This window comes from Ornithodoros turicata, chromosome 2 (assembly GCF_037126465.1).
Source record: "Ornithodoros turicata isolate Travis chromosome 2, ASM3712646v1, whole genome shotgun sequence".
Classification (NCBI taxonomy): domain Eukaryota; kingdom Metazoa; phylum Arthropoda; class Arachnida; order Ixodida; family Argasidae; genus Ornithodoros; species Ornithodoros turicata.
In genome coordinates this window covers 144,119,590-144,145,950 of record NC_088202.1, presented here as the reverse complement: position 1 = coordinate 144,145,950, position 26,361 = coordinate 144,119,590, and the positions used below count along the sequence as shown (strand labels likewise).

Here is a 26,361-nt window from a genome sequence, read left to right as displayed (position 1 = left end):
TTGAAAGTGTAGCGTGTCTCTTGTGTTTGCCTTTGTTCCTGTTTCGCTGCATCAAAGGATCATGTACCATCCTGCCCATCTACTAACGAAAGTCGATGTAAGCTGGTCTATATCGACTTAAAAGAGAAGTGGACATAGTACAGATAAGCCGCTCGGCTTGGGTAGTTCACACGACAAATACCGGCTGGACTCCGCTGTGTAAACCGGTCAGTCCACTTATTCAGCCACTTCGTCAGCCACGTCACTGCCGGATGCCCCGTCCTCCTTCACCTCAAAATAGAATAGGAGTATGACGGCTAGAGACGGAGGAAGAAGAAGAAGAAGAATAGCTGGCGGCATACTGGCGGCGCAGTACGTCTACGGACGTTTATGTTTATTCGCTCGGAGGCGCTCCGAGCCGTGTATTCGCTATGAGACCGAGCGCCTCCGAGCGAATAAACATGAATGCCCTATGGCGGGCTAGGAGGCCCATTCTAGTTTGCCATAGCACGTCCAAAGGAATACAAGTGACGGGCTTCTGGTTATGAAGAGACTGACGTGGCCGAAAGGCCGCAAAAGTATTTGGAAGTAAGAATTCACGCGGTGACAAAGTTGGGTGTAACGAATCTGAATTGCAGGTCGAAGATCAGTTGACTGAATTCTGCAGAGCACAATATCCTCGTCTACATGAACCCCATAGGAGCGGATCGAGTCCAACCCGACCCGACGCTGTTTAACTCGTTCCATTATGGCTTAAGTTGCTGATGCGCCACAAAAACACCAATTATCATCATCATCATGAACTCGTTCCAACCGGAGGCGATCGTAGCGGCTCCTAGCGAGTCGAGCGTCGAGCCTAGCACGATAATGTCGAGTCGAGTCAATCTACCCCCTGCTGTCGGGTTGACTCGACTCGACGCGACGTGGGGTCAACACGACCTGCCGGGAGTTTACATGAGCGAGTCGAACCCGACAGCCCAGCTCGACCCGCTTTTGTTGAGTTCTTCACAGTCGACAGTCATGTAAACCGTCGCCAGTCGACCTTAACCATCAGTTGACTGGGGCCTTCAGTCGGCATCTTCGTCCTTGTAAACGCAGCTTGATTGAGGAGTTTCATCGCTTGAAGAGACTCACATCAGGTTGTTGAGCTTGAATTTGACAACTTTATCTAATCGTTTTCTACTGTGCTGCCCATCTATTGAAACCCTCTAATGTGTCATAAGATATTACGTGCAACGCCAAAACTACCGTAATGGTGGGGTTGGCCAACAGGTGCCTCCTTTGGAACTCAGATAACGTATACCATGAGGAGGGACTAATGAAGGAAATGGCGGTCTACAGACGTCAGGAAAACAGAGTAGCTTTTCTGGTGCTGCCGTAATTGCTGCTGCGAACGCGTTGCTCCTTGCTTGCGAGGGGATGGATCTATTCATTTAGCAGGAAAAGCCAGCCAGAAAGAGACGACTTGCTACTCGTTAGTGAAAAGATTCCTTAGCAATCAAGCTCCAGGGGCAGTCAAAGTCATTCACCGAGAAGACGTTGGTCACTGATCTTCCGTCGTTCCATCCACGATTCCGCAGACTGCTGAGGAGAGTCCGACCTTTCCCAAATAAACGTATATCCATTACCATAACCAGGCATACGTGTTCCCACACGTCTCTGTACAAACACGTGACTTACGCCCTGCATATCCTTACTGAACTGCGTTAGTGTCGAGATACCTCTTCCGGTACACGTGCTGTGGTATACGTACGGGATATACGGTATACCCTGCATTCGTGTCTTCATATACGACCTCATATGGCGTGCCTGGTGGAACGTTCAGTCCCCACCTACTTCAGTATATAGTCCTGCCTGGTGAGCAGCTTAAAGGGGTTGCGACACATCACACACTGTACCTAAACGGAAGCGATGGTTATCTGCATCGATGTGAACCTGCAATCTAAGTTTTACAGCAAAGGTGGTACCGCAGACTAGTAGAAAAAAGGCACTGTGAATACGGAAACACATCGGGCTCCGACATCACTGTATAGGCATCTTCTCCAGTGAGTCAGCGACAGAAAGGTCACGTGTTCAATACTACCAAGTGACCGCAGCTTCTCGCGTGTGTGTGTGTTCAAGGGCTTATATCTCGTGATTAATTTTCTTTTCCTGAATACTGTGACATGCGTACAATGTGGGCAAGATGTAATGAACACCCTCTATGGATGTGTCACAACCAGACTTGTGCGTAACGCGTTACTAGTAATTACGTTACTTGTAATCAATTACTTTGTTGAATAATTTTTCGAGTATTCAGTTACTGTACTGTCAAAGTAATTTTTCGAGCAATCAGTTACTACTTTTCTAAGTAATCGATTACTCAGTAACTGATTACTTTTCCGGCAGCGATTAACTTAGCTTTCACATGTTCTGTCCCAAGTCAAGCCCCTCGTGCCGTCAGCCTTTGTTGGGCCGTTCTATTATAGCAAGCGGAGGTCATTGTAATAATGTTCTGGAATTTCGGGGTCTCTCTCTCCCTAATCTCTTCGTACACCAGTGTGGTGGTATCTGAAGCTTTGGACGTTTAGTGAGTCTTGGGGAAGTTCCACGCAATGCTCTTCCACAATCGGATCAACGTCTTCCCGGGCGATAAATACAGTAGGCGTACTTGTCCTTGTCTACTTGTCCTACGTGTGTTTGTTTTTCGTGTTATTTCAGCTGTTTCGCTGTTGAACTCTTTTTTTCTTCTTTTCTGAGGCACACGAAGACGGGTATAATTTGCGTGAATGCAGAGTAATGACAGAAGGAACCCTTTACTTTTCTATTCGATGTCCAATTACATTTGGAGTCGAGTAACTGATAACAATAATCAATTACTTTTTCCGTAGAAGTAACGATAACGCTAATCAATTACCTTTTTTGGAGTAACGGGCACAAGCCTGGTCACAACCCCTCTAGCGCAGCGTGGCCGGCAGAGCTCTTTCATATTTATTGCTGTTATAGCAGTGCAATATTTCAGATTCAGTGGTACGTTGCTGGATAATGTTTAGGGCTGATGATCCAACATCTCTACTTCTGCAGGCCCAGGTGTCCTACACGTAACAGGCGTAGACGGATCTCGCGTCACTGTTCCCTGCGCCGCAGCGAGCAACACTGCAGAGGACGAACCAGCCTTAGTGCTCTGGTACAGGGAGGGAGACGGCGCTGAAGCTACCCCGCGATACAGCGTGGATGCTCGCCGAGGTCCCGGAGGTCTTGCTGGGGGCAGACACGCAATGGCGGACGGCTGGGCGGGAAGGGCATACTTTAGTGCCGTCGCTCGGGTCTTAGAACTGGATCCAGCTGGACTGCAAGATGAAGGCCGCTACAGGTGTCGAGTGGATTTTCGTCGGGGACGTACCAGAACATCGCATGTTATGCTTACATTAATCGGTAAGACTTTCTTTCGTATTTTCCTTCTTCTTTTCTTTTTTTTACCGTCATCCCTTCCGATGAGGTTCACCACGCTCTCCCACCGGTTTCGCCGAAATGTGCCCTACAGCACACAGCTGCTATATGGGCTCCAGTTGTGTCTCCTCTAACTGCCGAATGTGTGGGTCGATTGAGGACACAGAGCATACCTTGCTGACTTGCCGACGATAACATGAGCATCGAAAGCATCCACAGGCAGCGTGTGGACAGCAGACCACTTCTGTTGACGAAGGTTCTGGGTCCTTGGCCTACGATGATGCCTTACAGACACCGCGATTCATGTTTGGTTCTTGACAATGGACCAAAATAGTTTGATTCGTTGAAGTTTATTCCTGGTTGTTAGGGAAGAAAGACCTGTTTCCAGTAAGAGATCCGTGGAGACGGGAATATCTATTGTAGACAAAGCAAATATAGCTATATGTCTTATGGCCGTCACAATTTCGGGAAAACCAAATTACTGCTGCATGCTCCAATACTGAGCGAACAAGTGTTTTGTATATTCGTGGAGTTTAGTGTTGCTGTCAGCATCTTTTAGGGTTCTTCTTAAATGGGACAACCTAGAATTTGCTTTCCCGATAGCCGTAGATATTTACTGATCCCAACACAGATTATTTTTATGTGTTTCCCCCAGGTATTTGTGTTCTTTAACAACAGTTAGTACTGCGCCATCAACTTTGTACGGGTAACCGAAGCACGATTTCTTGCAGGTGACACTCTTTTTGACGCTTTTCGTAGCATTGATAGACGTTTGCCAGCTTCGACACCAAGCGAGAACAGAATCTGAGGACTTTTGGAGATCAAGTCGATCAACTTGTGAAGAAATTTCCGAGTACACAATACAATCGTCAGCCAATAATTAACAATAACGTGGTATTCTCGATTACGTCGTTGATACCTATGTCAGAAACAATAGAGGCCCAATAACAGACTCCTGCGGGACTCCTGAGGTGACCGGTAATGTGGAGGAGTTTTTTTTTTTTTTTCTTTGGAATGACTAACAAACTGATATAACAAGAAAAAAAATGGCCAGGAAGCAACCGAGCTGGTGAAGATGATGCATAATGTAAAACCCCGAGACTAGGGATTGATAATGTAAAACCCCGGGACTGATATACATGATTTAAGTATACGATGCTAAGCATGAAATCCGACATGAATTTTGCAACAGAGCTCGCAGTTTTACTGGTAATAGTTTTGCGCGTGACTCCTTGTGGAACGCCTTTTCTGGGTGAAGAAATATCACATCCACTTGCTTACTTTTATTAAGGCACAGAAAAGTAATGTATAAACTCAACCAATAACAGAACAGTGGAAGAGCCTTTTCTGAAACCATACTGAGCCTTACTGATAAGGTTGTGCTGCGTGAAAAAAAAAAAAAAAACTGACAGGTGAGATTGCAGTACATGTTCGAAAACCTTGCAACAAAGCCACAGCAACAAGATCGGGAGGCGTGGTTCTCGACTGTGGTTAGATTGGGTTTCTTTGGCATGGGAATACCAAAGAAATCCGAGGTGCATATTTTCGTAAATTATAAGTTATAACAGTAAGCATTACTTTTACGTATACCGCTTTTTGTGACATAATGGCAGCGTTACACGCAAACTGTGAAACAAGTTATCGAACATGAGATAACTGAAGTTCTGAGTTCTGCTTCTAACTGAAGTTCTGCGTCGTTCCCTGTCGTAGGAATGTGTGTATGAGTGTGCAAAAATGTAAGAGTGAAAGGAGGATGAGTGAGAGAGAGTGACTGGTTTGTCCCTTCAGATGACTCACCCTGGAAGTGGTTGAGAAGGCCTGTTAGCTTAGCTCAATTGGTAGAGCCCTGGACCGGTAATCCAGAAGATGTGGGTTCGAGTCCTACAGCTGGCTAACCTTTTCAGTGACTTTCATCATCACAAGTTATCGAGTCTGCAGCAACAATATCAACACAATGTATCACGCCCACACTGATGCATGTTCTCCATGTCGACTAGCTACCTGTTCCCAGACTCCCAAAAAAACCATTCTACAGACTCACTTATAATTTTGTAATTTAATGTAACATGGATGAGTCATAAGACTCCCGTCCGCTCCACAAATCCCAACACTCATTTGCAGCAGCGTATCTGAACCACTGCACTTTCCTATAGACTAATGAATTTAATTAATTTTATTCTCTCATCCTACCGTGCAACTCTTCTCGGCAGAGCTGAACACCATGCATCATAATTCGGCAATCATCACACAGCCGCCTTATTGTATGCACACGCGTGAGAGCGTACATTAGTAAGGAAAATGATCATTTTATCGTGCCGTCATAAATCTCACGCCAAGATATCGACCTTATTGCACACAGAGATTATGGCGGCATCTTACGAATGTACCGCACGAGAAAAACAAAAGTTTTCGTTCGCGTGCTAATAGCTTCGCGTGCGACTCGTAATAAGGAATCGGAATCGGAAATGAGCTAATGGAGGATACGCACGCGATCGGGATGAATAGGGAAAACTTGCATATATATCGGGAGACATATAAGCTTTGTTATCGTGGTCTCTGTTGAAAGTATAGCCAGCGCAAGTGAGCGCAGTTTGCTAAACTTATCCTTCTCTTACACTCTTAAAAATGAACTTCATCACATAGAACGCTCCTAGCCAACTATCATCTCGAATGATATCGTTATCAGCCCTGATTTGTTGAAAACGGGAGTCGTACGCCTTTTTTGTGACACTTATGCTGTTCATAATTGTCACAAAAAAAAAGGTGTACGCCTCCCGTTTTCAACAAATCAGGGAGCTTAATCGCTTCATCGTCGTTACCGTCGTTACAAGGTAACGAGTGGGGGAAATTCAAAAGGGCGGGCGGGAAATTGAAAAAGGTGGGCACGTGATAAAACACGTGCATGGCGCTCTTCGCGTGATACGTGAAGGTCGTGGTACACGTCACGTGCAATGTGTCACGTGCCCACCTTTTTGAATTTCCCGCCACTCGTTAGCTTGTAACGACCGTAACGACGATGAAGCGATTAAGCCCTCAGGGCTGATAACGATATCATTCGGGATGATGGTTGGCTAGGAGCGTGCCATGTGGTGAAGTTCATTTCTAAGAGTGTAGACAGTTGGAGAGAGGACAGAGGGAAGGAGAGGGATACATGAGGGGTTAATATATGCGTCATGGGCCGACTTCACGGGGAACTGTGCCGACATCCGTTCTTGAAAATATGGAAAGGAAACCCAGGCAAGTCCTCAGATAGCACAACTAGCCTGTGGTAGAATTCGAACCCATCTCCTACCGGCCTTTAGCGTCACCTGGGAGATATTGCCAACGAACAGACAATACAGCGTTCTTGATGTATCCATTTGACCACGTGGCAGTTCTTCTGAACCACGATTGACGGACGAAATGCAACGGTGGATCCGCGTTTCACATCCGCCATTACGAGTTAACACATGTGCTCGCAGAATAGACGAAAAGTGTGTGCGAAAGCTAGACTACAGATGCAATTTCTTTGTAAGCACTGTTGAGTACATAATACAGGATGGGTATTAAACAGCAGAAGTACAGAGTAAGTCATAAAGTAGTAGTAAGTACATCAGCAGACAAAAAACGTGGAGGAAAGCTTGTGTACCTATGTGCCTTCACATGAGTCCTGATCGTAGGTGATGGAATATCCCTGTTGGGGAGCTTCTCATTTCGGGGCTGCCTCATTCCTGGCGTACGTCGGTAGAATTGAGCAGCTGATGCATTGGTCCTCGGCGGTATAGTAGCGCGTCGTCGTTGTCCACGGGCCGCAACCTCCCACCCCTCTCCCGGCGTCGATACAGGCCGCGTTGTCCGTGTCGGACGAGTAGCAGAGGCTGCATTATTATGGCTGCAGATATCGCCCACCGGAACAAAATGGCAGCGTGTATGACTCAAAATCTTATGCAGTGATTGGGTGCGGTAGATACGGTACTTCGCAAGCAAACTTATCAACAGTCTCTAATGCTTTGTATTATTTATTCATATTATCTAACCTAAATCTGAACCTGACTCGTCAGGGCATTCGACTGCTCTGCAGGAAGGACTGCCGTTTCCGCCATTTTCCTGCCATTTTGAGTCATTACGCGCTGCGAGCTCACATTATAGTTCCTACTGAGCTCGCTGGTTCATCGTTGAATAGTGCCACGAATCATCATCGCGAAACTTCCAGGGCAGGCACGAAACGCTACATCTGATCCCGGCGCATGCTGAAGAAGAAGGAAGAAGCTTCCAGACACATCGCCTGCTCTCTGGCAAAAGCACGTGCTGTTTCTAGACTTTTCGGCGCGACGCTTAAATGCTTGTGCGCTCCAAGCTGGAGCATTCATTCTTTGGACTCAGTTGTGTTCAGAGAGCTATCACACTTGTGTTTTGCTACCAAGTAGTCTAAGAAACCGCTCGCTATTTATTCGACGACTCGCCGACCCATTTCGCTTCGTGACAATAGCATGAAGATCAGAGTAGGTCGAACATATACCGTGCCTTTCAGGAAGGTTCCCCGGCTGAATAATTTGTAAACGGACGGCGCTATCAAATAACTTTCTTTTTGGTAAAGATCCTTGGGACATCGGCCATGAACTGAGTAGTGAGTGGCTCATTTGCATACGCTAACTAATTCAATAAACATCCTATTTTTTTTATTTTACTTTGCGCGCTTTCGGAACCACCGTTTTACATATCGGGACCTTCAGTTAACAATATACATACAATAATATTCGAAGAAAACAACCGGGTCTCCACTTAGTGATTTTGTCGACTAGTTCATCGGTTTCGGTTTTCATATTTCGTGCGCGGAGCTCTTTGGATCAGCTATCCGGCTTTCAATTTCGTGTTCATCCGCCTGGTTCACGCACGGGGGCGACGGAAGATAAGGAACAGCCGCAAACGCTTTGGCATTCGCGACTGGTAAACAGCGCGGGTGGTTCTTAAAGGGGCCATGAAATGATTTCCGCGAATTCCGAGTACTCTGCCGGAAAAGGTTCTCATGATCCCTCATTATCATACACACATCAACCTTTAACCGTATTCAGTGCACGGGGGTCGCAATTACCACGCAAAAACAGTAGGGCATGACCGCCGGATACATCTCTTCGAAGCGGGCTTACGTCATCAACGTCGAGACCTCTCGGCTAATTGTGGACTACCGGGAGCACAGACCCCGTGGGACCACGTGGGTGCATGGTTTCGGTTTGGACAGCAGCGACGTCGTATATCTGTCGTCGAAATCAATAGAAATATGGCGAAACGCAAATTGTCACCGATGGAGGAAGATATTATGCGACGGACACAGCGTCTGGGGATCGTTCCGTACGCAGCACCTCCCAAAAGGCCACTTACCGGAGGGGTGACACAAACCGGACATTGCTGTAACTACTGTCAAGCGGGTGCTTTTGGCAAAACTGCCACCTTGTCCTGGGGGCTTAATCGCTTCATCGTCGTTACGGTCGTTACAAGCTAACGAGTGGCGCGAAATTCAAAAAGGCGGGGGGGGGGAATTTAAGAAGATGGGCACGTGATAAAACACGTGCACGGCGCTCTTCGCGCGATACGTGAAGGCCGTGGTATAGCCGTGGTACACGTCACGCGCAATCCCTACGTGAGGCCGACAACGGCAAGCCCTTCCACCACCACCACCACCACCACCATCATGCGCAATGTGTCACGTGCCCACCTTTTTGAATTTCCCGCCGCTCGTTAGCTTGTAACGACCGTAACGACGATGAAGCGATTAAGCCCCCTGGTCGCACGTCATAGAAAACGTCATTTTCAGGTCATGTGACTTTGTTTACATGTCGTTTTGCCGCTTACAGACATATTTCCGTCGTCATAACGCCAAGAGATCAACTTATTTTGCCAGCATAAACTATGCGGTGCTTCTTCCGCAACGTTGTAGCCCATTTCTCCTTAGTTTAAGTACATATCGCATCGGCTCAGTGAGTCTTAACGCGCGGTCGTCATCACATCTTTGGAAGTCGTCAATAATACGAGGCTTTATGTGCAAAACTGCGCGTTTTATCGCGAGATTATCGGATAAAAATAATTACCGTGATTGAAAGACATCCAAAACGGTGCGCAGGAAGAACAACCGCATTGTTTACAAACGGTTTGGCCGCCGATCATGGGCCCCGCCATCTTTAAGGTCACGTGTGCCTTGAAGTTTGCTGTGACGTGCGACCAGGACCTGTCCAGGATGCATTGCGTTCGCCCAGGACGCTTTCGTCTACGGAGCAATACAGTAGATGCCACTCCTTTGCCACCGACGGAGACATTTTCTGACGAAGAAGAAGCTCGGAAAGGAAAACGTGCTCCTTGCTGCATTACAGTGTTACATTACGGCTACATTACACCTCTGGTAGGATTCTGTGTCGAGGATTATATACGATCTTAGCGCCAGGTCACATTAGAACATATTTCATGGCGAAGTTTGCTAGCTTACTCGCAGATTTTGCAAATTTGCTCGCAAAAGGCCTTCCGCAAATCGGCAACATCCGCTGTGATTGACGTCACGGGCAGTTCGCCTCGTATGCGGCCCGTATGCGGGTTATGGCAGCCGTCGTTCACGGCCGTGGTTAATGATGATGATGATGATTGGGAGTTTAGTGGCGTAACGACAACAAAGCGCCGTGGTAATATCGACTATTTTCGCTACTTGAACGATTTTCAACTTCATATTTCGGAGGATATATAGCGTGGCCTTATGATATATGATGACGAGTGCACCGCTGGCGCTGTGTCAACACCACCTAGAGAGAGAAAGACTGCTTCCTCGTCAACGTGACGTAAAAACTAAGAATCAGCCAATCAGGATCTTGTTTTCAACGGCCGCAGCCAATCACAAACGTGCTTGCAGCGGTCGTCGCCATGGAGACGGGCCACCGTCACCACTGTGTGCCAACGAGGCGGATGAACACGAAATTGACAGCCAGATAGCTTACCCAAAAAGCGCATTAGTGCACTGCTCCACGCAAGAAATATGTAGAGCGAAACCGATTAATTATTCGAAAAAACCATCAAGTGTCGACGCGTTTTTTTATTTTTTTTGTGTGTATGTTTTTTTTTTTCTCGCTCTCTCTCTCTCTCTCGGAATATTTTTCGCTGAAGTTCCCGGTACGTAAAACATTGGTTCCGAAAGCGTGCGATGTAAATTTTCAAAGTTAGGATATTTATTTAATTAGTGAGCCTATGAAAATGAGCCACTCACTACTCAGTTCATGGCCGATGAAGGATATTTACCAAAAAGAAACTTCTTCGGTGGCGTCACCTGTTTGGGAATTATAAAGCCGGGGACATTCATGAAACACCCGGTATACACTACGCTGTGCAAGTGCGTCTCTGCGCATGAGAGGAGGCAGTGAGAGGGAAGAGGGAGGGCGACGCCTTAGCCAATGGGGCTTCCCGATTGGAGTAACCGGGAGAGGAGATATGCGCGGAACGCTCGGTTACTTGCAGAGCGTATACGCTCTGTGGCAGCACGTGTTTGACAATAAACAGAACTTGTAGGTGAAGCGTGTATCCCATGCACTCCATCCTCCTATGCTCGTGCCTTTCAGTGGTTTTTATGTAATTCAGAAACCGTACATTAAATGACAGCAAGCTTATGGCTATACAGGTCTTGAAGAAAGAGGACCTACCCCGTTCCATGTTCAGAAGCAGTCATGGCGGGTGTGACCAGCATTGTTTCTATGCCGGACACTCTCCTAAAATCGGTACAATTCGATGAAATAAGAGCTGAGAGAGTTTCCCGTAACTAATCGGATTAAAGTTAAGCTTTTACGAAACCGTCGTCTTGTGAGCTGCGTTTGTCTTGGTTATCGTCTTCCGCCACAGTATCATGGGGTGTATACCTTTACTTTAAGGAAGTGTTTTGGCGCTCATTTGCCGTCTGCGGCGAAGAGCATTACGGGGCTCGTTGTTATACGCCCAAATAGCACCAGTTATATATTATACCAATATTATAAGCATCAAATAAACACAAATAGAGCAGACTTTACGCTAAGCTTAGCACAAAGGCGCACAACGTGCCAATCCAAACTTTCATGTTGCATTCCACGTTATTGTCTGGAGGAATTCTGTCACTATTAGCTAACTTAAAGTACGCGGTTGCTTCTTGTAGCGTATCGAAATATAACTGCAACATTCAATAAGAATTATTCTCAAGGAATTGCACGTGACACATTATCTCGTACATTGGAGAAAAAAGAAAAAAAAAGAAACCACGGCTCATCGCTGTCGTTATTGCACGGATTACTGTTGACCGCCTTGCCTTGGCTATACTTTGAGCTTCCGTAGCCTTCATCTAGACGAGTGTCGGTGTCTACGGGGCGAGGGGAGGCAATTGCCCCCCCCCCCCCCCCGTGAGTTCGCCTGGAGGGTCAACAAAAAGTTACCTTTCGGGCAGGAAGCAGACATGGAAAATCAAGAATATATGATGAGGGGGGGGGGGGAGGCAAAATTTCCACTTGTCCCGCAGAAGGCGAAATGTGGACGCCGGGACTGATCTGGACAGCACTGTACATTACCATTGTAGAACAACAACAATAAATGGGTGAAGGAAACGTGATGATGACATCAGGTTCTTCCTCGCGGTTCGCCCCTAGCCTGTCCTGAGAATATTTTTCCTTTGAGTGGGGTAGTCGCCAGCCCTTTACCAGGCGCCTGGGACTGGAGCAACGCATGAAGAACACAGGAGTGACTGACGGTGCCATACACCCGTCTGACATACAAGAAGACAGCCATCACTATTTGCCACCGCGCTTTCGCTTCCTCAACGGCATAGACTAAATCCATCACCTAATCCATGGAACTACGATGCCTGCAGAAGCCTGACATTTCAAGAAGGAAAACGACAGCAAATTCTTGTTGTTTCTGTAGAGCATTCGTTCGCATCCGGAGAGCGCGTGTTCAGTATTGGGGGTAACGTGTTTTTTTTTTCTCTTTCTTTTTTAAATCCGCTGCAGACTATCAGATAGTAATTTTGAAAAGCAATTATTCCTGCGAACTAATATGGCTTTTTGGTAACGCCATTTTCAACTGCACGCTCTTCGTGTTTCTTTGATAGTGAATTCCAACGGTGACGTCAAAGTATCTTGAAAGTAACGAGCTACTTCTAAGAGCATTGAGTACTTATCTATCGTATATACTTTTCAAGATTGGGTATTTAGTACTCTACTCAGTTACATTTTTTGCCCGGTACTCAGTAACCTAACTTTTTTGCGAGCATCTTGTACAAGCCTGTGTTGTCTGCAGACAACTTTTGTATAAGGAAGGGTCGTGGTGTGAAAGTAAATATCACTTGAGAGTTGCAGCAGGCCGTGTGTCTTGTGTACCAACTATACACCACACAGCCGTTACCGTGAAACGGTGATGGAGCGTTTATTTTGCATAGCGTATATATGACACCTACAGAGAGAGTTGCTGCTATGCTCAATGAGTTGCTAATTGTACCACGACGAAATGAAATTCCTATCTTTGTAGAACTGCATGGGTATGCTACCACCGAGTGATCTGACTGTAGGAGCAAACCCTCGTTTGAGAGAACAGGAAAGCTTTCTGCTGCAGCGCCATTTAACCACCTAAAAAAGAATGTTGATCATCGTAACACTTCCATGAGCAAGGGCGCAGCAGCTACTTTCGACTTCAACACTCCATCACCAGTTTCGGTGCCGTGCCACTTTCGTCACCCGCACGACGAAGGTAGACCTCCGTTCCGTTACTCGGATAATATCGATTAATTGATCGACAGATAATGCGTGTCTAACAGAGGATGACCATGATATAGGGCTGAGAATTAAGATGAGTCGCCCTGTTAGAGGAACCAGAGGAAGATACGATAGATCGATAGAAAGGAATCGTAGTATCACAGATACGTTCATGAGCTCAAGAATTAAGTTCCCGCCTTTTATCGGTCCCTCCAAAGCACGATAACCTTCCCACAGCCTTCTTTCTTTTTCTAGCTTTTCGGTTTTTCGTCATAAGTGCGCTCACCGCACTTAAGTTGGATTGTCTCTGCTAAAGCCAATACGACGTACTTATCTTTAACAATTCGATTAAAAAACTGTTCTGCAACGTGAGGTATGCGGTCTGCTGACTTCTACAGCTTCTTTCGTTCCCGTGCTTAAAAATTTATTCTTAGAGATCTAGCACCTGGATATCCGCGAGATGTAACAGATATGACAGATATAAAAATTAGAGCTGATGCTTGCTTAAAGAAGCCTGAGAATATATCGTATCAGTAGTATCTGACAACGCAGGACAAGCTGCTGTTTGTTAGAGCAGTTGGGATATGTATGGAATACCGGGTCATTTTCAGTCCTGTGATTCCGGGATACCTACCGGGATTAAGATGAAACAGAGACAGCGTGTAGAGGCAGCTGTAGTGTGGTAACTGAAGTTTCCCATGCGCGTTTTGTGCCTGTCTCCTCGGCACGCTGTCCCTACATGTCAACTTCGTCGTTACTTAATGTTTCCATAACTTAACGCTTCCACTATTGTTCAATATGCGACGCAGTTTGCAGATCGAACTGACCGCTGCCTTTTTCACGTCCTCCTGAAGTGACAAGTTTAGTTTTATTCGCGGTCGCCACGAGTAGCGGCCATCGATTTATTTTACATCGCAAGCCAGAGCGAAACCGAGCTGACAAGCACCGGAAAGTGAAAGCTGATGTTATGAAGAAACGTCTGTCTTTCGAAACTCTATATGATTTGTTTGCCAAGCGAGTGGTCCATGTTGTGCTGAAGGAGATGTGTGTGGATACCTTACGTAGAGTACTCAAAACTTTCCAATATTTTGTCACATCTTCTGCGCTTGGCGACCAGTCCATTTTCGGCACGCAAGAAGTAAAGCTGCAGGCTGTTGGCTCGCTTAACTTTTCCGGGAAGTCGCTTTGCTTGGTTTGCCTGTTCATCGTAAAAGTTAAACGGACTCCTCCGATGACTAGCCATCGATGGCATCGATAGCATTATTGGGCTGCCCCATCACAAATTCCTTTGGTCTGCGCCAAAAACTCATCTCGGACGATAGATGACGCCACGGGAACCGTGGGCGGAGAAGCGTTCATGACAAACTGCCAAGGCGGAAGAGCGACCTCATGTTTCTTCGTGGCGTGGGCCTGCCGCCATGAAGAAACGTACGTCTTAAGACTTCCCACGTTGGTACATAGGCGCCGACTTCGTGGGGGCTTGGGCGCCTGAACCCACCCTCCCGCAGGAGCTTTCCCATGGGGGCCATGCCCCCTCCTAGAAGTCTACCCAGCTGACACCCAGGATGAACATTTCGAGGAATATCCTGAGTATCGCGTAAGTTTCATGCGAGTGAACGTGAAAATCTTGTAAGATTTTGCTTCACAACGTCACAGCACGGAATCCCGGAAACACGCCTACCCGACCTCTGTGTATGAAGGGGGAGGGGGCGTTGTGCCTCTGCTCCCTCCGGGAGATTGAAAATTATCCGCCTATGTGTTGGTGGCCGCTGTCTGCGCGTTGCAATAAATCTGGTTAGGCCCGTCGTCATCCCCACAGGTTTCCTGTAAATGCTTCAGGTCATTAAAATCAATGGCTCTCAGACTCCACGAAAAAAAAAGTAAAAATAAAATAAATAGGATCATTGTATCATTTATACATAATTCACTCGAGGTGTCTGCCATCGGCAACGGCACGACAATCGACTTTGAGTTTTATTGTGAACTTGGCACGCTGAAACGTACCAATTCTGTAAAGCATATCAGCACTTATTTGCACGCAATAGTATTACACTGGTACGAGTACAAGTTCTCCAGTGACGAATTCAATATCTTCCCTTTTATATATATATATATATATAATCAAACTCAATCTCAAGTCCTCCAGGCCGCTGTAAGATTTAAAAAAAAAACAGAAGAAACTTCAGTAGTCTCTAATTGCGTCCAGGGGTCCCGCGCAGGAAGCTCGTTTATGGCCCCCTAAAAGGGCATTCAGGCAGAAACTTGCCGTTGCAGCGGAAGACAGGTGGTTGCCGTGTTGTGTGACCTTCAAACTCATTGAGGGCCAACTGTGCGCTTCCTTCACTCTCACATCGGGCGACTATTTCTTGACAAACGGAAAAGAACGCAAAAGTGAAAAGAGAAGAACACAAGCGAGCTGGTCTAACGTCGAGGTGGGAAGCATGACCTTGAGCTTGAGGGAAGCCTCCTGTTTACTTGTTTCCCTCAAGTTCAAAGTGACGCTTCCCACTTTCCGACTATTTCTTCACGCTAAACCCCACAGTGCATTATCCTCTCTAGCATTACATCATAACTCATTGCAGTTCTGCTCCTGCATTTGCCCCATATCTGCGAACCATTACGCGCAATTTTAAATTATCCCCTCATTTTCTTAGTAGTTCAACGATCGCTATCGCTATCGTTAAAAATAAATCTTTTCAGAATCCCCCCAAATCCACCCTACAGTTGCTAGAGTCATGTGGTATGGCCCAAATCAAGGTGAACTGCAAGCAAGGGGCTTAACCTAACCTCACAGGACCAAACTAGCCTAAACTATCCCAAACTAACCGAAACCAAACTAAACTAACCTAACATAACATGATATAACCCGGCGTAAATTGCAATCACCTCCTCCGTGCCAGATGGTGAGGGGATTTTGAAACAGTTTATTTTTAATGGTGGATTATTAAACGGTGATCTCTAAGCGGGGATATTAAACGGTTTATTTTAGGAGATATATTTTTAACCGTGTATTTTTTAAGCGGATTATTCTTGAATGTTTTATTCTTAAACGTTTATTCTTAATGGTGGATTTCGGGGACCCCCCAGAAGTAACATGATCCTCGTTGCATCGGCAGAGAGACCGCTCATTTTCTTCTCTCGCTTTTGCTGTTCCTCACCTGCTCGGCGCTGCAGTCGGCTCGACGCCGCCGATGCCTCTCGAAAGGGCAAAACAATGCACAAATCTTCGGCTCGTGCGTCGTCACAGACGCGAACAACCGAGTCCTGCTCACCGGCACCGCGCAAGGGATGAAATAGGCGTACGCTGTTAGGTTACATGAAAGGCACCTAACGAATTGTAGCCAATGCAAACCAGTGCTAGAAATTTAACAACTTATTCTTGTTCCAGAGTTCTTCGTGACGACTGTGCCAAAGGCATGGTTAATGTGCAGTACTCCCCTCGAGTACAGAAATTGAGGGAATTTTATTTGATAGAAAATCCCGGGATTGCGGTACGTGAAGAACAGCCGGGATTCTGGGATACGGGATATTTCGGACCCGACACTAGTTATGACGCTTTGCTATTGGTGGCTAATCACGTGGCGTGACACATTGTAATTTGTCCCAAGTTAATCACCAAGAAATAATTGAAACGCTGTGGATGGCGATAGTGGGGAGGTTCTGTTCTCTCTCTCTCTCACTTCCCTCCCCCCCGCTTTTTTTAGGGAGTAGCCGAATTCGTCGTGTGACTAATTGAATCTCTCCCTTTTAGTTCTTCACAGGGGCATCTGTATCGGCTCAGTTAAGCATCGCATAGCGTGCGTGTGCCGTGTTGTCCTAGATATCGCGGCGCGATGAGTCACGGAAAAAGCGCGCTGCGAACGTGGCGTGGTACGACGGGGGGGGGTATCACGTGGGGTGTGGTGATGCAGGTGGCGGGAGTGGAAAGCGAAATACACCAGGCCTCTCGCTAGGATTGCTCTGCGAGAATGGCTCTTAGCGACGGTTCTTGCTTGCAATACGAACTCGTTCAGAAAATATTGTAAAGTTATGGACCTGTTCAGATGTTTAGGAATCTAAAACCCGAAACAGCGCGAAACCGAAAAGCGAAACAGCTTGGGCGGAGAACCCCTTCCTTTCACAGAGCCGTATTACTTTACGAAGGTCATGAGTGTGTGTGTGTGTGTGTCGGGCGGGTAGGGGGAGGATAGGTTCAGGTTCAGGTTCAGGTTCAGGTTGCCTAAACCCTTCGGAATCAGGGCGGGCTCCGCACGCGAGCCACAGGATAAGGACAACACAGAAACAACATAAAAAATGGAGTCACTGTTCCACAGGATTCCACCTAGCTGGTAAACATCCTTCGTCTTCTAGGCGTCGTTGTGCGTTGTGTTTCGAGGCTCCGTCGATAGATGTCATTGGCTCTGATCGTTTGTCGCCCCTGGGCTGGGTGAGCGTTATCGGCGCGTTGTGGGATTCCTTTTCGTTCTGGTCGCTTGGGGCGTTGCCTGTCGTCGCAATTTCCCTCTGCCGCTGTGGATTGACTGAGATGGTGTGTTGGTCCGCGTTTGTTTGGTGATCTTCGGGGTTAGTGTTGGTCTGGTCGTGTGTTCTGGTCCGTTCTGGTCAGGATATGTTTATTAAGAAGAAAAAAAAGGAAAGGTCAGCCCGGTCATGGGTGGCTTCTTTGTATTAGTGGTCCACACAAATGAGGTCTCGTATTCAGTCACTTTCGTGTGTTCATTTGCATTCCCAGTCCACCGCGAAAAAGAAAAGGAGGCTTCATCCCAAGAGTTGCATCGTCTCGAACGTCAATATCGTAATCCTGTCCGGAACGTGGTTCGTTGTTACGGCTTAGTTCGCGCTTGCTTTGTATAGAAACACCACGTGGACTCGAAGAGATACTCGTGCTCTTCAGGTTTCAGAAGGTGGAAGAGCACGGTAGCCATCTTTAGAAAGGGCTACCGAAAAGATAAGACTGCCGATAGAGTGGAGCTGAACAAGGCCACACACCTAATAAGATGTAAGGAATTACGTAAAAAATCTTACGATACGAGAAGCCACATTTAAAGGTGGCTTTCGTGTGACTTATTCATTTTTTTTGCTACTGTATTGGCGCCGAGAAGTTTGGGAGTCGCCCCCTGGTGTTCACTGAACGAACCTTGTCGTGGGGATGTCCCCGGGCAGTATTCTCACATTGCATTCCGTATAAAGACATAGCAGGTGTTAAGGGCTGTCCAGCATTGATATTTCCTGGTGATTCATGAAGAAAACGACATATGTGTTCCAAGTAAATCGCATTTTTATTCCAATATGACAGTTTTTACTGTAAGTAACAGAAACGAAACCGAAACGGGGATCCCCACCAAGAGACGGCACAGTGGCGCCCCTAGTGAGGGTCTCGCCGCCAATAGTTCCAGTCTACCAAGTAGGCGGCGCTGTTCTACCACCTGACGTCATTTGTTTGTAAACAGGGATATGTCTATAGACGATTTCAGAAAATCCAAGTGAGCTTATAGCACCGCTTAGCACCGCAATAAAGTTGTTCTTGCTGTCGCTTATCAGAAAGGAGGAGAAGGTCTCCAAACTGTTTCGATTGTTCTCCCCCCCCCTCGACCCATTGTCCACGAAGCGTCACAGTCAGCGAAAACGAACCGTGAAGGACAGTTCTCCTTTCTTCGCGGCACTAATCTCCCAGGATGCAATGCGTGTGCGAGGGCCACTGGGATCGTCTATTACACGGTTGTTCCAGTCAAACCAAAGGGATATCCTCCCCTGTCTTCTCCGGTGCTCATCAGCGTCACTGAATATTGCGAAAGTACACACTTCGAATTACCGCCAAAGAACAGCAACCTATAAATTAATGATATACGAATAGGAGAATGCGCCTTTTTTAGGTATACTCTGGAAGAGGTAACTTGGGGTAAGCATTAAACTGTACTTGGCCCTTAATCACTCGAACTGGGCTTCGAAAGGACTTAGGACCTTTGAAAGGATAGACGAAGAAGATGGTCGTAAAATATTCAAGACGGCGCGGCTAAGTGCTTATATAATTACCGAGACCTGCACTAAGGGGATCAAGCATACGGCTATTACGCGTGTCATTCAAAGGCTAATTCTACTTAGAGGTCTTTCATTAAGGCTTTGGAAACGTTGGGGAATAATATAAGTTTTAAGCTGAGACAGTCACGCTACGTTGGAAGGATTGGTTTTGATGTCGCTACCTGTATATGAAGAGTTAGAACAGAGTTGCACATGCGGCTCGCTAATATGGTTTAAACGTGGGTTCGCGCTGTTAAGTGTGTTTGTGTGCGAATGCCTGCGGGCCTACATACGCGATATAACTAGAGGCGTTGCGCAGGTGCGGGTATACCGGGATGTTTCACGAAGGACCTCCGGCTGAATAATTCGTAATCAGGTGGACCATAGAAGAACTTTCTTTTCTGGTAAATATCCTTGGGACATCGGCCATGAACTGAGAAGCGAGCGGCTCATTAACATACGCTCACTACTTAAATAAAAATCCTAATTTTTCAATTTTACTTGTTTTACGTATCGGGACCCACAACACTAAAACTGTACCACGATTTTTTTATTTTTATTTTTTGTTGTTGTTAGTTTCAGTTGGTGGGTGGCTTGTTATACCAAGCGATCTGCTATACCTATGTCGGCACGGTTCCCTTAGAAGTCAGCCACACGGGATGTGGGCGAATTTACGCTTGTCCCATCCTACGGTTGGCAATACAAAGAAAAAAAGAAATAAACGAAAGAAGAATAAAATAAGTAAAAGACAAGAAAATAATTAGGAACTAAGTATAAACTAACAAAGGTGAAAGAAGGATAAGATAGATTAATGCGTTGAGGAGTGAGAGTGGAGAACCGAAGAACGGGACGGCACGACTTCAGTTCACAGGCTGTTCATGAGACTTGTGTAGCTCAGGAACGTCGCAACGCTGCTTTGGTCACAGACCGCTGTGTGAGATGTCGTACTGGGCCGATGGTCTCGTAATGCTTCAAAGTGCTCTAAGTTCCCATGAGCCCTTGCGTGCCATAGGTGAGGTGCCACTTGCTTTCCTAAAAAGGTGTATTAGAAACAAGACGAACATCTAATGCTAACTCGTTGTTATCGCATTAATTACATTAATCGTCCTCAAGATGTTATATATATATATATAACATCTTGAGGACGATTATTGTAATTAATGTAAAATTAATTACAATTAATTAATTACAGTTACTTACAAGTAATGTGTAATTAATGTAATATATATATATATATATACACTTGGTGAATGGGGTTCGGACGACCGCGAATATATGTAGCTGAAATGAAAATTGAAACGCAGACTACGAAGGTACGGGAAGTAAGAAAAAAGGGATAATTTATTTACATTTAAGATACTTGGAATGCTAAAAGGGTTGTCTACGTTACGGCGGAAGCTCCGCCTTCGTCAGGTCCTGACGAAGGTCGAAGCTCGTCGTCCTTCGAAGCTCGAAGGTCGAAGCCTTCGTCAGGTCCTGGTACCTGACGAAGGCGGAAGCTCCGCCTTCGTCAGGTTCTGACAAAGCCGGAGCTTCCGCCGTAACGTAGACAACCCTTTTAGCATTCCAAGTATCTTAAATGTAAATAAATTATCCTTTTTTTCTTACTTCCCGTACCTTCGTAGTCTGTGTTTCAATTTTCATTTCAGCTATATATATATATTTTTTTTTCTTTTTTCCATACTGACCCTGTCTTATACCGCAGCCAATCAAAGTCCCGTGTGCGTACGGAAAGAAAAATTTGACTTGATGCTGTAAGTGCTTCAGCAACGGGGGTAGTATTCTGTTACGACTGTCGATCAACTACCCGTGGCAACTTCAGCCTTGAACCTTGTTTGGCAACCTTGGAGTACCATGCAACGTCTTTAGTTGCCCGCCAAGGCTGGTTTCAGCCGATCCATCTGATATTGCTAGAGCCATATATTGTCTTTATGCGCCTACAATATAAAGTGCACTGATACAAATTCCATTTTTGCTTCAAGTTCTTCGTCTATCTCGTACCGGTTTATTTCGCCAACCTGGGAATCCTTTCTAAGCGTTTTATTTCTCACTGAATCGCTTCTTCTTCTTTATTTCATTTCCTGTTTTTTGTCCCGCCGATCATGATTTAGAGACAGCTGCTTCCCCGAACAAAGCAGTCTGTCGACGTGAAAATATGAAGACATATAGCTATTTGTACCGGAATAAAGGCTGTGCCCGGCCCATCTACGAATAAAGGATTCTTCGCACAAAATGTATCCTACACGTGTAGAGCAAAAGTGTTACGTACAACAGAAGCAAAATGGACGAAAACAGGACTTTGGTCCCAGCGGGGCGTCACCGTTTAGAAGGCAGACGTCGAAGACTATCAATATTTTACAACGTCGTCGTAAAAATAGCCGTTCGTAATAGCGGCTTTTACTCTACGCGCACTAGGCCATGAAAGTGGAAGTTGTAACACTCACGGAGCATGAAATATTTCCTTCGACCTTTCGTAGCGGTACTACGAATTCCGAGTACTCGAGGATGTAATTAAAATATGAAAGAGCGCGACATGAATTCAGAACACTATCACAAAAGTATTGTAGGCTGTAAAAACGTTCGATATAAGACCGTCGTAAAATTGTGTACGATTGTTTTCGTGTTAAATCTGTCTTGAAGCGTTTCATAGTCTTACGCTTAGCGCTGTTTGACGAGTCTGTGAATTTCCCGAAACCGACAGGATTGAATCTTTTCAACTTCATTGAATTGGGGACATTGCGTTGACTTCTTGACGTTTCCTGAGGGGGAAGTCATATATCCCGATGTATCACCCGATATTTACCAGGGTTCGTTACCGAAAATAATAATTGTTTCCGGTAACTGAAAAACTCGGCTTTTCGTTTCCGTTTCTGCAGCGTTAGCGGTTTCTGTTTCCGTTTCCGTTTAAGAATTTCGTTTCCGTTTCTGAGGTAATTTCGGTACTGGGTTCTGTTTCTCATCCGGAACTCGTACTGTCTGGTTTTGGCTTTTTCATGTCAGATATTCTAGTTACAGTAATAGATGCAAAAGGAGAGCCACACGAAACACAAACACTAAAGACTTTAATGCAAAGTTCGTCACGAGTCCATCTATCCATTCATCGAATCCATTCATCTATGTTGTTGTTGTTGTCGTCACGAATCTTATACACCGCAAGTAGATGCCTCTCTAGGTTTCGGAAATACGTGCCTTTATGTTTCAGTTGTCAATACAAGGTCTATTCATCCTACTGCTGGTGATACAAGGTCTATTCACTACGCACTCGCATTGCAGACTAATGAGCAAAAACCATATGTAGCCACCTCCCGAGGCTTATAGTGACTAATATGATTTCCTTCTACGTGGACACTGGGAAGTGACCCCTGCTCGGGTGTGTTGTCTGAGTGTTTTCCCTGGGTTTTCGTCGCGCGCTGCAAGGCACAGTTCCCAGCGAAGTCGACCTGGATCCCCCCAGCAACACGCTGTCACGCTGGCGGGCAGACCGCTCAGCAATATTGTGCCACCAATCAGAGGACAGAAAAACAAAAGAGAAAAAAAGAAACAGTATTAGAATTAAAGTATCGCTTCTAGTAGTAAGATTGTGTAAATGGGCTAATCTGACATGTCCCAAAGAAAGATATGCCGATCATGAGTTTTTGCTTAGAGTTGAGTCGAGTTGAGTTAATAGGAAAAAATGGAGTAATAGACACTCATTACGAGAGCCGGCTACTCCAGATCACTTAGAAAGACAAAAATGGCTAACCACAATAAGAACAATGAGTGACAAGTGCACTCAGTCAGTCACTCACACACACTGTCCACATACACACTTAGAAGGTTGCCCATGTGGAGGACATTGCATTACATGTCACCAGTGATGGCCAGTAGTTAACTACGTGAAGTTAAACTACTAGTTAAACTACCTGATTGTAGTTCAACTACTTGCAGAAATGTAGTGTGCAACTACTAGTTAAACTATGTTATTTCGAATAGTTAACTACATACGTTAGGTTAGTGCAGGCGCCATCTACTTCTGATTTTGCCGCAAGCTTTGCGGCACGATTGTGCTTCCGACTTTTACCTTGAGCTACTTGTTTGGTGAGAACAGAGGTGCAGAGCAATTGTGCCGTGCATGTGTACTAAATCTTCACTTTTATCGCTCCTTATCATACATATTTAGCTGTCCAAGAACACTATATAGAATGGGATTGGTGTTGATGGAGAACGTTAAGTAGTTAGAGACGTAGTTAAAATACATTGCAGTAGTCAATGAAGTATAGTTTTAGCTACCTCCCCTGAAAAGTAGTTGAACTACTAGTTAAACTACTCCATCGCGAAGTAGTTAGTATAGTTATTGTTAAACCAGAGTTGTACACGTTACTCGAAAAAAGTAATTGATTACAATTACTGTTACTACTGCGCGAAAAGTAATTCTTTACCGTTACAAATTACTTCATCAAAAATGTAATACGTTACCGATTAGAAATGTAACGCGTTACCTTTCCCGTTACTTTTAAATTGTCTCGCCTCCTGTCCCAGATGAGGACCACCGTATAGGCGTTGAAAAATCCGCTTCGTTTTGTTACTATTGTTACTGTTGCTCCAGTAGGTCGCGGTTGTAAGGAATTATCGTATTACTGTGCGTCCTCTGTGGACCTCTGCGTCATTGCTTCAGTCGAAGATCGGGCTTGCTGAAAAGTGTTGCCATTGTTGACAGAAGGTTAAAAAAGTAATCGATTACTCAGTAATTGATTACCAAAAATTGTAATCAGATTACTTGGAAAATTACTTGCTCACAAAATTAATTGATTACGTTAAAAGTTACTGAAAAAAGTAATTGATTACTAGTAACGCAATTACTAGTAACGCGTTACGTACAACTCTGAGTTAAACTACTGTAGAAGTAGTTAGTGGCCATCACTGCACGTCACACTGTTGCACACAACTACGTTCCATTTACGTACCACGCTATAAACTCTAACGTCATGGCGTCTAACAATATGTGACCTACTCTAGCTCACATGCACAACTTACTAAATCAACAAACAGCGTGCGATGCGCGACAGCCTGAGGGGCCGCAATTTAATTTCGGATGCAGGGCGCGTCGCATACGTGTGTGATACACAAACATCGCTACTGCTTCGCGCTGCCAATGCAGCTTTATATAGAGTGAAGTGGCTGGGTAGTAGTGTCTGTTTAGTGCGCATTCACATCCATTCGCTCGCCTCGGAACGGTGTTGATGCACATCACGATGGTGTGCGAGTGAACAACGTATAGCTCATCGCACAATGCCTCGGATGACTATTTACCATGATTTTTTTGTTTTGCTTTTTTCAAATTCAGTGCAGAGTTCCCAAACTTCGACGAATAAGCCTCTCACTGTTTTGCAAACAAGTGACAACTGCGCGGACAGAATGATAAAAGATGGTGCAGCAGCGAGCGCAGTCAGAATTGAACTGCTGGTGGACTTGAACTATTTTAGGTTTATAAAGGAAGGAAGTAACAAGAAGGCCACATTAAACTATAAGTCCCAAACGTCGGCACACCAGCACTGGACGGCTGTTTCGGCCTTACAAAATCAACGTCAGAGCTGAACGATCAAAGCAAAACGTCATAGCTCTCCGGTGCTGGTGTGGCGACGTTTTGGACTTGATAGTTTAATGTGGCCTTCTTGTTACTTTCTTCCTTTATAAACCTAATAGTTCAAGTCCACCAGCAGTTCAATTCTGACTGCGCTCGCTGCTGCACCATCTTTTATCATGTTCTACATGTTCTACGAGCCGCCAAAGAGCTTCGACTACTTTTCCGAACCCACATTAAAATATAGCATGTGATATGCTAAGAATTTGATGTGATTTCTTACATATTATTACTCGTATGGCCTTGTTTTTCTCCGCTTCACCAATAGCCCCGTTTTTTTTTTTTTTTTACAGTTTTTCGGAGGATGACTGCAGGGCTTCTCCAATGATCGGATGGCGCGAACTAGCTCGTATTAAAATGACGTTCGCATCTTACCCAGTCGATTTCGAAGCTATAGTGTCATTTAATTCCTCGCGGTCCACTGACCATCGTATCGAAAATCCCACGCGAAATACTGGAATAGTTGCACTGTTATTCGATGGAATATGTGACAAGAGCAAACCCCGGACGCTGAGAGTATGCCGGAATCTCCTCTCTGGAAAATTCGCCAAAACGTCATTCAGTAACCGGCCAATGATGGCACTCCTTTTAGAGAAGGAGTGCCGCCGCCGTGCTGGCGTCTCATTCAGTTACGGGGCATCTGGGCGGGCGCCTTTCCTCCTCTCACTCGCGCCGCCCTCTCACTCCTTCGCTTACGAAGTGACGTCATGCGGCTCAACTTCTGCAGCCCGCGGAGGCAGCGCTGATCTTTAGTTCATATCTATGCAGTTTTTTCGACTCTGACACCACGGCAGGCATCGCTGTCCGAAGAGACAGTCGCTTTCGCTAACCAGTAGGAATGGCTGAGATTCTCGCTGAAAAAAAAATATATCTCTCTATACCTCGCGATAATTATTTTTACCTAATCTATATCTAATCATAATCTGATATACGGGGTTAGTTTAGCAAACGTTACACATTTCAACTGCATCGTAAAAATAGAGGACGGGGCTTAGCCATCCACAAATTTCGCAGGATGTCTTGTTCCAGTTTTTTGTGACCGTTATGGTCCTGTAGGAGAAAAATTAAAAATCGAGCAGAATCTCACTCTATGCATTTTCTATGGCCTATCTCCACTCAAAAGCAGCCATTTTCTCCTGTGTGCGCTTCAATTTCATTTCACCACACACAGATGGCGCCAACGTACACTCTTAAAAATGAACTTCACCGCATAGCACGCTCCTAGCCAACAGTCATTTGGAATGATATCGTTATCTGCCCTGATTTGTTGAAAACGGGAGGCGTACGCCTTTTTGTGACACTTATGCTGTTCATAATTGTCACAAAAAAGGTGTACGCCTCCCGTTTTCAACAAATCAGGGCAGATAACGATATCATTCGAGGTTATGGTTGGCTAGGAGCGTGCTATGCGGTGAAGTTCATTTTTAAGAGTGTACAGAGGAAAAGGATTAGTGCATAACATGGGCACGTCACATCACTAGGCAGCGGTAGGCAGCGCCGCCTGTGTGAGGTGATGTGAATGTGAAGCAGACACAGGAAAAAAATGAGGTTTTTGCGTGAGATAGGCCATTGAAAATGCATAGAGCGAGATTTTGC

The 26,361-nt window shown here is 45.6% G+C and overlaps 1 protein-coding gene across 1 annotated transcript in view; it reads left to right on the top strand.

Annotated features, from left to right (window-relative positions):
• The window catches only part of LOC135386285 (hemicentin-2-like), a 211,938-nt gene that overhangs the window by 107,113 nt on the left and 78,464 nt on the right, over window positions 1-26,361 (top strand). Inside the window, exon 2 of the mRNA XM_064616110.1 lies at window positions 3,043-3,393. Coding sequence (XP_064472180.1) covers window positions 3,043-3,393 — 351 coding nt within the window. The remainder of the gene's footprint in view (window positions 1-3,042; window positions 3,394-26,361) is intronic.